Source organism: Malus sylvestris, chromosome 2 (assembly GCF_916048215.2).
Source record: "Malus sylvestris chromosome 2, drMalSylv7.2, whole genome shotgun sequence".
NCBI classification, from domain to species: Eukaryota; Viridiplantae; Streptophyta; class Magnoliopsida; order Rosales; family Rosaceae; genus Malus; species Malus sylvestris.
The window spans coordinates 5,359,937-5,370,658 of NC_062261.1; the positions used below are offsets into that span (position 1 = coordinate 5,359,937).

The following is a 10,722-nucleotide window of genomic DNA, read 5'->3' on the forward strand; positions in this document are numbered from 1 at the left end:
TTGCGTAATGTTTTCACGAATACAATTTAATTGTCTTCTTGCATGTGTCATTTGCAGCTCACCCTGCATTAGGAGAGATTCTTAATGGTGAATGAGGATTCTAGAAACCCTCCAATCACGTATATCGTATGATTGTATATTTTTTATATTTAAAATTTTAAAATTGAATATAAATATACCTGACAAAAACTAACCGTACGATGTACGATAAACATCCGATAAACATCCGTGATTGAAGAAACCGTACGATGTACGATAAAATGATTGAAGAATCCTCAGGATCCTCAAAAAGAGAATCCAAAGTATCCTCATTCCTTTATGGCCGTCCAAATGCGGCCTGTGTGTTAACGGACAGACCACGGCAGAACAGACGTGGTATGTCCGTGGCACTACTGAATTTTGCTCTGTTCGATTTCTTCCGAAAGCAAATTCGAAGAGAGAGACAGAGAGATCCAAAGGTGTTTTTAAGAACCAGAGAAGCACTTCACTTAAAAACCAAAAAGTACATTACTGATGCTGAATATTTAACCAAACAAAAATACACCAAACTACTGAAACAAGTCTTTAGTTTGGTAACAAACTCCGAAGGTTTTTCGAAAAAGCATATAAAATTCCCTGTTCTTCCTAATGAGAGTAGCTTACTTAAAACGGAAATCAATAGATCATTCATCCTCTTCAATGACCTTGGTGCCCAACCCGCTCAGTCCTTCAGCTGGGATCTCAGCGACGGTAACAAGGGAGTAGAGCTCTTCCTTTGCATCTTCGTCGTCGTTCCTCTTGCGAGCAATGCGAACCCTGATCCTTCTTGGGACGCTCCTGATTCCTCTGCTCCAGATCTGCTTGTTCAGCTTCACGTCCACCCTGACATCAATTGTTCCCATGGCCTTCTTGGCAAACTTCCTGATCTCCTTTATGGCATTAGGAGCCTTCTTCTTGAATGTGCTGTTATGAAAAGGCATTGCAGAAGAGTTATTTTAATGTTTTTCAATGGTTCAATAACAATACACAAGCAAGAGAAACGACACATTCGCAAATGCTACTTATACAGAACCTACTATCTCTGCAAACTTTCAATAACATCAACATCTGAGACTGTAAGAGCCCTACACCCACGAATTTCAAGCCCAACCCTCTGGTCCATACTGCAGTCCTACATGGCCATCTTTGAGCAGTCTCGCTTCCACTCACTGCCCTAATCCATCACTAAGAAACTTTAACATAACCTATGAATGTCCACCTGAAAAATCCCCCATCTCTAATCACATTTTACTATGAAATCCATCGCCTTTTCCCTGCTCCCCATCATAAAAATCTGGTGTAACATTGTCCACCTCAAAACCCTCGCAAGAACTAACGAACTTGCTAGAAGACCCAGCTCGCCAATTTTCATAACTAAGTTCTACATTATATCTTTGTTTTTCTCTTACTTCTTTTACGCCCGACACAAAAATACATTCCGTTCTAGTTAAATATCTAATCATAAAAGTAAAATAGAAGTTCGATAACACACATGTAACACAACCACAACATAGGAAATACTTCCGAAAATTTCCAAACATACAAACCCATTCGAAAACCATATGAATCCAAATCCCAATCAAGAATCAGTACATAGAACAACACAATATGCAAAACAAGCAGCCGAAATCAAATATTTACAACAAAAACAACTACTAGATGCAAAACTGACGAACCGAAAGCACGAATAATGCAAATATAAGAACAAATCACGAAAAGTTGGGAAAATTTAATACCAGCCATGGAGGCGCTTGTGGAGGTTGATGGTGTACTCTCTAGTCACCACCTCCTCCTTCCTTCCCTTTGTCTTCTCAACCATTTTCACACTCTCCTTCTACCAACTGTACCTGCATATGCAATCCTCACTTCAGAAAAGAAAGAAAAAAAAAACCCACAATTTAAAAATCCAATCTTGAAAGCAAACACCCTAGATTTGAGCTATACGCCACCAGAAAATTAAGCATAAATATGATTAGAAAATATTATATTTTCTTCTGTTTTCCGTCGATTTCTCGGCGGCCAAACAGGGATTGAACAACTTCAGATGTACAAGTAAGATTTGATGGTAGGAGAAATGGGTGGGGAGAGAGAGAGAGAGAGGGAGAGAGAGAGAGAGAGGAACCTTTGGGGCGGGCTTGGAAGTGATGCAGAAAGAGAGGAGGAGGAAGAGGCGCTGGGGGATCAACTAAAAATGGAGCGTAAAACCCTAGCTTCCACACCCTTATAAAGGTCTATCAGAGTCGCCTTCTTCTACTTATACGACGTGTCGCTTGTTGCCAATTAGAGATGGTAAACAACTAATCACGTCGTTTTGTTCTGTTTCTTATAAATAATAAAATAGAAATTAGGCTTTTTAGTAAGGAAAACAAAAAATAAGTTGGAAAAAATATGTTTAGGATCAGCCACATTTTTGGTTCGGAAATGTGTTAACAACTAATCAATTGCGATTTGGTATTTGGTTTAGCAATATTTGTCTTCACTTAATTAGAAGAGATCTTAAATTCATGTTATATGATAGTGAACATATATTGTGTTTGATGCTTGATTGTTGCTAGCACATTGCGGTGGCATAACCTTGTTGTGCCCATATGACTACACTGCAGTAGTCTTTGTACATATCAATTGTGTTTAACCTAATTCTGAAGACAACTCGTTTGCACTCATCATGTGTTATAATATAGATGCATGACAACGTTAATGCGATAGACTAAAGCATAGCGTAAACCAATAGTTATACGCGCCATTGATAAAATAGCGTGACACTATCACCAAAACATTATGACTTCTCTATTATTTTTCTTTTGTAATGCATATTGAATTTTTGTTTTCTCATTACACCCCTAAACCCTAATACCTTTGTCAACCTTTTCGCAATGATCAAATGACGTGACAAGGAACGCGTCGAATTTACTCTTTTAGTAACGTTGAATGAGACGGAACCCACAAATTTATAGAGTTGTAATGCATATTAGCTTCCATCTTAGCATCATCGACGTTACAGGCCTGTATTAAGCATGGTTTGACATAAAATTCAGCTATATTCAACTTCGTATGTACCTCTTGAAGAATTGAGCAATGAAACAAAAAACACAAGGAACCGTCCTAAATTTGTGACCGAAATGTTCAAGCTTCTTGTGCATCTAGAGGGAAGGGCGGAAGGAGAAACAGTTTTCCCTTCTGGAATGGAGGGAGAATATGGAAGGAGGTGAAAGGTGGATTCACATAATTCAGTTCGCAACAGGAATAAAAAGTTGCAGAAGCAAGCATGTTAACGGCGCTAGCTAAACCTGGCATTTTGGACATGACCCGTTAACCCGACCCGTTAATATTAGTATTTAGATAAATACTTAACGGATCAGATCGTTAACGGATGAACCCGTTAAATAACGGATCACTTTAGATCAACCCTTTAGACCCGTTAGTTGAAGATGTTTTAGTAAAATCTCAACAACAAAATATAAACTCTACAAAATAATAATAATAATAGTTGTTAACGGATGAAACGGGTGACTTGTTAACTTAACGGGTCAGGTAACCCGTTAACTTAAAGGGTCAGGTTCAACCCGACCCAAACCCAATAAACCCAACCTGTTTACACACGCTAACTGCTAAATTTCACAAGTAATGAAGTTCTGCGAATGTTCAAATAACATAAGCTAAAATACGCATAAGCTCAATAATTTACAGATACGCCTCCTCCGATATCCCAATCCACAAAATCAGTTTTCGGCTAACAGATTGAAGCCCATTATGATGCCGCGGCAGTGAGAGAGATCTGCGAAGACACTTTCTCAGCTATTGATTTGATCTCTTTCACCCTCTCATCAACTAACTGCTGGAGTTGCTCTTCCTGATTTGGTTGATTTTCGTCGATCTGAACAGTACTAGTAGCTTCCCCGGCCTGTGACCTGAACATAACAAATGACATCTCCGGTTCATATTCGCTTGGAACTTCAACCACTCGCTTTCCACCAGCCCCAGAATCTTTTCCTATGAGATCTTCCTTCATGCGATTAGAAATAATTCCCACAAAATCTTTCATGTACTTGTCCACAGGATCAAGCCAGAGATAGAGGAAAACATCCCAGCACTGAAGAAACTGTTTCTTGTTAATTTTCAAACTTTTTCGGGCATCCTCAATGACACTAGTGGCTGGCATGAGCCGAGGAGTGTGTGTCTCCTTTGACAACTTTCCTTGCTTCAGTTGCAAAACTGCTGAGTTAACCGCATCCTTGATTGGATGGAACTTGTTAAGACGCAGAGCATCAACACAAGTACGTACATGCTGGAAGTAATCTAATGGTTCTTCAACAGTGAGGTCATAGACGTTTTCAGATACTGCAACATCATTGAGAACCTCAAGAAGGTATCGTCCATAACCCTTGTGTTGGTAAGGAGGCAATACCAATATCTACCATCAACAAAGAGTCTAGTTAAAAAACTGCACCGATATTGCATAAACAATGAAATTTTATGTGAACTACTGTGATATTGGCAAGGAGCAAACCTGACTGAGCCGCAACCGAGAACTATCAGGATAATGGTAAAAACGATACACAGCTGTAAAACCAAGCAATACATTGTAGATGTCCCCCTTCTCATCTGTTTTGTTCTGGATCAGGACATACAACTCCCATCTTGGATCCACGACATCAATCGGACTGCTACCTAATTCAAAAAAACAGTATTTGATGTTACAGTGACAATCTTATACTGCACTCCCCTCCCCTCTCTTTCCACAACCGAAAGAAAATAGCAGTGTTCTGTGATAACACAAAGTAGGTGAAGAAATTACCATCAACAAGAAGAAGAACAAGAGGAATCAAGTGACTGTAAAGGTGTCCAGCAGCTGTCTTGCCAACAACCAAGCGAACAACCTGAAAATAGTTACTGTTATTAAAAAATGCAAGAAAATTTATCATATTTTAGATAGTGCAAAACAAAAAGCATGGAACATCAAAATCACCTGCAAATCAGAAGTGGTTGCTCCTAGCCCACCATTAGAATCACTTATTTGTCCAATAGAGGTCTTGGGCTGTATCACCTCCCCAGTTGAGACCATGGATCTGCAGACGTTTTAAATGTGGAATTCATGAAAATAAGTAAACAAAAAAAAATCTAAATGTTATTGCATAAAGTGATTTTGACTTGATCTATAAAAGGAATGCAAACTTCATTACCTAATCAAATTTCTCTGCGTTGAAAAAGTTTGAAGGAACTCCTCTTCACTCTCAATGAGGGTCTCAGCAAAAATTTTCTGGAGAACACAACTAACTTAGCAGCAGATACTAAACGGGAAGTGATGGTTTAAACTGGGAATCGATGCAAACCTGAAGATCTGATTTCAAATCGGTGATCCCTTTGCCACCCTTGTAACATTTAATAATCGCAATCAGTAATATTTTCTTGATAAAGAGAAAGCTAGGAGCATAAGTAATAAGAGAATTTGGCAGACAGAATATATCGATGCAGAGAGAGAGAGAGAGAGCAACAGAACAAGAGTACTTACATCAGTTGTGCTCTCAAATGCAATATCAGCATATGCATGAAACGATATACTGCTAACCCATATGGCAATCTGCATCCAAAGAAAGATAATAAAGAAGTCATTCTATATCATTCCATTCAAACTATTAAATAGCTTTTAACACTATTTGCACCGGAGCAGCAAAGTCCACAAAAGTAAACATCAATTGAAATGTATAAAGATTACCTTCAATCCTTTGTAACCATATATCTTCCCATCATCATCAAAAGAGCTATTCAAGTCAACAGGTTCAATACAAAAACTGTCTGTAGAACCCACTTCCTCTTTGCTAGAAACTATCGTTGTAGCCATTGGTTAAGCATCCATGTAAAAGTAAAGATTTAGATATTACTAAAATAAAATTAAAAAACGGTAAGCTTTAAAGCAGAGAAAACCAGTGAAGCAAGACAAACTATCACCGAATAAGAAGGATGAAAGTATCGTTAAAAGGTAAAACTTTACTGTCAGAATCAACAATTAAACTTTTCCAACCAATCTAAAAATATGTAAACCAATCAACTGCATCTATTCCTACCATCCTCCATCTAAACATATGAGCATTCTACGAATCGCAATCCATACATGTAACTAGCTTATTTTCCATTCAGCCAAAAGTCATAACTTTTCGGATCCCAACCTGAAGTCCAATATAACCAAACATGAAAAATAAAGACCGCCAGTTTTCCATCACCGCAGTTGCGGAATAAACAAACAGCTGAAATGGATGAACTCCCACCCATGGAGAAAACAATTGTTTCTTGCCAAGTCAACTACTTTACGGAACCACAACAAGATACCGAACACCAAATCATCGAGAAATAAGTTAACTGAAAGTTAAAATCGACAAAATCAAACAGAATAATCCAATAAACCCAGGAAAAAAACGCATAAAACCCATCATACCCAGGTAAATCTTGATGCAATCTTTGGCCTCCACTCCAGAATCTGCTCCCAAATCAACGAAAGCAAACAAAATCAATGAGTTCAGGAAACGGAACCAGAAACAGAAAAAAAAAAAAAAAACTGAAATTCGAGAAGAACACGTGGAACTATGGAAGTGCATTCTGAAAACAACGGCACCATAACTGAGGAAACGGAAGTTAGAAGGACTCACCGACGCTGGAGAAGCCGACGCGACGTCGTTTCTTAGGTTCTGTGGCGGTCGGATCGGCGGAGGCTCCTTGCTTCTGGACCATTTTTCGAATTAGGGTTTCCGGAGCTAGAAATGGGAGGGAGAGAGAGCGGGAAATTTACACTGTTCCAAATTGGGGCATCTCTGATATTTATAGCGGGATTTGGTAAAGATAACTCTCACGTGCAATGCACGTGTTACTCATTCCAATTTTCCATTTCTTTTGTCAAAATTCCAAATTTTCAAATGGTGAATTTCACTATGCTTGGACGGACCAACCAGGCACGGTTCGGCTTGGTCCAGTTTTTTTTCCAATTTAAAGCTCGTTTGAGTGTATTTTTAAAATGAGTGAAGCGTTGTTTGTGAAAATATTTTTAGAATCAATCTTTAGTAAAAATGCAAGTAAATTCTAAAGAAAAAAACACTTAAAATGCTTCTTGAAATAAACACATAATTAGTGCTTCTTGCATAAACCACTTTTCAGTGCTTTTGAAATCGAAAAACATTTTCTTTAAAAGCCGTTTTAGTCATTTTAAAAGCATATCCAAAATTCCAAACGAGTCCTTAGAGCATCTCCAAAGGAGATGTCAAAACTGTCACATAGGTATATAACAGTAAAAATTGGCAACAAACTCTCTCCAACTGAGCCTTCAATTTCGTACGTGACGCTAAGTCAATTGAAGGCAAAGCCTTCTGCTGTCAAATCCATTTAATATATTTTTAATAGATTTAATGGAAATATAATAAATATGGTTGTGTATTTTAAGAATTTGATTGGTTGCCTACATAAATGGACCCCACAAAGTGATTAAAAAAATGTTAGAATGTCATTATTATTTAACATATCGGTTAGTCAAAAAATTATACAAAATACCAAATTACCACATAAACCATTAAATATCAATTTAATGTTTTAAATTTGACATCTTCTTTGGAGATGCTCTTGAAAACCGAATTGTATCGTATAATATCTGATACATATCAAAAGGATGGGTTATGAGAGACTTTGCAGGTATACCCAAGATGGCGGGAGGGGCGGGAGGCTGTTTTTTCAACAACGCTGCGATGGTGGAAATAGCTGCAGTTTGTGCTGCGTTGATCTTCTGCAGGGAACAAGGCTGCTCCAAGGTTGAAATAAAGTCTATGCTCAATCTTTAGTTATGATGATCAATGGTAAGGTTTCTACGGATGCTACTTTGGACTGTTATTTATTCGATATTAAGGTCCTTGCGTCTCTACTAGAGAAGATGAAGTTTCTGTTTGTCCCGCGGAGTATGGCTGCTCATGCGGTTGCTTCACATACCGCCTTGCATGGTGATACTTTCTTATAGGATGTTCTTGATCCGGAATTTCTTTTTAATATACTTGGTGAAGATGTAAACATTCCTATTAGAATTTAATAAAATTTATCATTTGATCAAAATATATTTATATCAAATCAAACCGAACCGAACCAATCCAAAAACATTAGGTACCGTGAGTCAGTCAGGCTGGGTTGAACTCATGTCCCTTTGATTTTATCTTAACGAGAATGATTTTATCTTACCGAGGGAGGTAGATTGTCTGCGCTCTTGTGTGAGTGTCCTTCTCATCTCCTTCTATTTTGTGCAGTCACATATTTTATATTTTTATTGCTTTTTGTTTTATTATTTTGATGTGTTTTAACCGTGACTGCACAAAATAGAAAAAGATGAGAAGGACACCGGACAATCTGCCTCCCTTAACGAGAGCCTAAAAATCAATTTTTTCCCAAAACCTAACAACCTTCTTTCTACCTGTGTTCAACTTTGAAAGTAAGGAAGGAAACTGACTAATGTAAATATTTTTGAACCAATTTTAAACAATTTTATTCTATGGTAGATCGTTTTGGTTTGACGCATCGACTTCAATTAGTTTGCAAACAAAAACGTTCATTTAAAGATTCCTCTCCCTAACAATTTAACCTTCTAACGCTATCGTTTGTCAAAAGAGAAAAAACTTTGATTGAAGTAATTTCTAAAAACTACATCTTAGGGCATCGCATTAGAAAATCAATCTTCAGCAAAATTTGGCGATAGAAACAAACCACACGATCCTTCCCTTGTTCAGTGAAAGGGCTAAGGTCTTCACATTCATCAAGAGAAAATATAATACGATCTAAAGCCGGAAATCATGTCTCTTTGGACCTGGAAGAGGAAGCTAAAACAGCAAATGAACACAACGATGACACATTTTCCCCTCACTTCCTACCAGGGGTCTTGACAGCCTGCCTGTTCCTCTTCTTCGCACCAGACTTGGCAACCCTGAGGCTCCTGTGAACGGCGCTGAGCCTGGCAAGGGCAGCTTTCTTCAGATCCGGTCTGTAGAAGTTATCCGCAACCTGGAATAATTCACAATTAAAGAACAATTCAGTTAGTGCTGAAATTCATCGACACTTATCCATACATAAAGAGAAGAATTCAGATGCTTAAGAAACATGGAAGACAGAGAGAACAGGGAGCGTGCCGAGGGAAGGGAAGGAGAAAAGGAGGGGGAGTTGAGGGGATGGGGGTGGAGAAAGAGTTAGGACATGGGCACTCAACCAGTTGGAAAAGTTAATACTTTACTGAGAGGTTTAACGGGAAGAAACAATGAAAGCGTATCAAATGTAACAGAAAATAAACTACATCACGTTACAACTACAGTCATCGAAGTTGAATGAAAACCTGAAAACAAGATACAACGATAATTGAAAACTACAGTCATCGAAGTTGAATCAAAACCTGAAAACAAGATGGAAGCAATACAGTTTTGAAAAGGGGAGGTAGGTTCCCTTCAATCTCTACGATCAATTTTCATTCAAAATTAGTTGTTACTAAAAAGTTCGGGTCTTCAAAATCCATGTCAAATCTTCACTCACACACTCAACAAAACAGATATAGGCATACATAACCATCTGCGAAAAACTAGACCAGAACCAAAAATGCATTATATCAGCTAAATAGGGTGCTCAGAAGCCAAGCGTAACAAATGTATTTCATTGAAAATCCCACACAAAGCAGGATCTTCTTACGTGTTAGCTGCTCATCACTGCTAAAAATCAACTCACACATTAACAACACGGCCTACACAGATAAAAACGATGGCAATGGAATTGCGATTACCATCGATTTAAACCAAGAACTATCGAAATTAAGCACATTAACTATTAAACACATACAGCCATATCCGAACCTAAAAGTTATGCTAATCAAATTGTTAATTACCTGATTGGTAACAGCCTTGGCGACGCGGGGAAACTCCTTCCTGATGACAGACTTGTGAAGCAGACTGGCGGGCTTGTTCTGCTTCTTGGTCTTGGTGGTGGCGAGCACCACAGACTGGTCTTTCCCTCCAGCCTGAATAGTCACCGTCTTCTTGTTCGCCAAACCTAAAATTACCCGCCAAAAAAAATTAGAACGACGATTCGGCTTCCTAGGGTTTTACATTATTCTAATTTTATCGGGAAACAAACAGAAAGTGAGAAAAAAAATTTACCGGAATGCTTGTAGGAGTGGAGGTTGTAGAGGTTGTTGGGCTCCTTGCTGAAGCGGACGCCGGCGTTGCCGCGGCCGAACTCCTTCACCAAGAAGGAGTTGTTCTTCTTCACGATCTCCCAGATCAGTTGTCCCGGAACGGTAGCCATCGCGCCTGGATTCTGCTGCAAAAAAAATAATCACAGAAAATCAACGGCTCAGTTTCAACCCCATGACCAAAGGTGATGTGATAAAAACCGCGATCGGAGTCACGGAGATGGAGAGAAATGGAATCGGAGCTCGAGAGGTCTCGGCGATGGCGGAGGACTTACTCTTGCAGTTGCAGAGAGAGACTGAGTGAGAGAGAAGGCGGCTCAAGATTTCGTTTATATAGCTGTCGTCTACAAAAACCCTAGACGATTAAAGCGATTAGCTGAGAGAGAGAAAAACATATGATATGTAAGTTAAATTATAACACCATAATAAGATCGGCCGTTTGGTCTAGTGGTATGATTCTTGCTTTGGGTGCAAGAGGTCCCGAGTTCGATTCTCGGAACGGCCCTTTTTATTTT

General features: G+C 38.7%; 3 protein-coding genes and 2 non-coding genes across 6 annotated transcripts; 1 reads left to right on the plus strand and 4 right to left on the minus strand.

Moving 5' to 3' along the window:
* Nucleotides 1–488: 488 nt before the first annotated feature.
* Nucleotides 489–2,287, minus strand: LOC126597404 (60S ribosomal protein L31-like). The gene is made up of 3 exons (XM_050264206.1): nucleotides 2,141–2,287; nucleotides 1,755–1,865; nucleotides 489–942 (listed from the first exon to the last, which is right to left on the minus strand). The coding sequence occupies exons 2-3, from the start codon at nucleotides 1,835–1,837 to the stop codon at nucleotides 663–665; spliced, it is 363 nt and encodes a 120-aa protein (XP_050120163.1). The 5' UTR covers nucleotides 1,838–1,865; nucleotides 2,141–2,287; the 3' UTR covers nucleotides 489–662.
* A 1,189-nt stretch (nucleotides 2,288–3,476) lies between these two features.
* On the minus strand, nucleotides 3,477–6,796 carry LOC126597180 (histone acetyltransferase type B catalytic subunit-like). Its single transcript, XM_050263953.1, has 10 exons — nucleotides 6,660–6,796; nucleotides 6,449–6,490; nucleotides 5,732–5,841; nucleotides 5,528–5,596; nucleotides 5,349–5,387; nucleotides 5,199–5,275; nucleotides 4,985–5,084; nucleotides 4,814–4,895; nucleotides 4,526–4,686; nucleotides 3,477–4,429 (listed from the first exon to the last, which is right to left on the minus strand). The coding sequence occupies exons 1-10, from the start codon at nucleotides 6,739–6,741 to the stop codon at nucleotides 3,767–3,769; spliced, it is 1,425 nt and encodes a 474-aa protein (XP_050119910.1). The 5' UTR covers nucleotides 6,742–6,796; the 3' UTR covers nucleotides 3,477–3,766.
* A 1,839-nt stretch (nucleotides 6,797–8,635) lies between these two features.
* LOC126597349 (60S ribosomal protein L28-1-like) lies at nucleotides 8,636–10,629 on the minus strand. 2 transcript variants are annotated; one of them, XM_050264140.1, is made up of 4 exons: nucleotides 10,483–10,629; nucleotides 10,173–10,335; nucleotides 9,902–10,065; nucleotides 8,636–9,036 (listed from the first exon to the last, which is right to left on the minus strand). In XM_050264140.1, exons 2-4 carry the CDS (start codon nucleotides 10,318–10,320, stop codon nucleotides 8,896–8,898), a joined length of 453 nt encoding a protein of 150 aa, XP_050120097.1. In that variant the 5' UTR covers nucleotides 10,321–10,335; nucleotides 10,483–10,629; the 3' UTR covers nucleotides 8,636–8,895. The 2 variants fall into 2 exon arrangements, with proteins under 2 accessions (XP_050120097.1, XP_050120101.1); XM_050264144.1 differs by having other exon boundaries at nucleotides 10,173–10,332; nucleotides 10,483–10,599.
* Nucleotides 9,641–9,732, minus strand: LOC126614130 (small nucleolar RNA R24). The gene has a single exon (XR_007620289.1). It is a non-coding gene; the product is annotated as a small nucleolar RNA R24 (small nucleolar RNA).
* Nucleotides 10,630–10,640: 11 nt separating the features above from the next.
* On the plus strand, nucleotides 10,641–10,712 carry TRNAP-UGG (transfer RNA proline (anticodon UGG)). Its single transcript has one exon. It is a non-coding gene; the product is annotated as a tRNA-Pro (tRNA).
* Nucleotides 10,713–10,722: the final 10 nt, after the last annotated feature.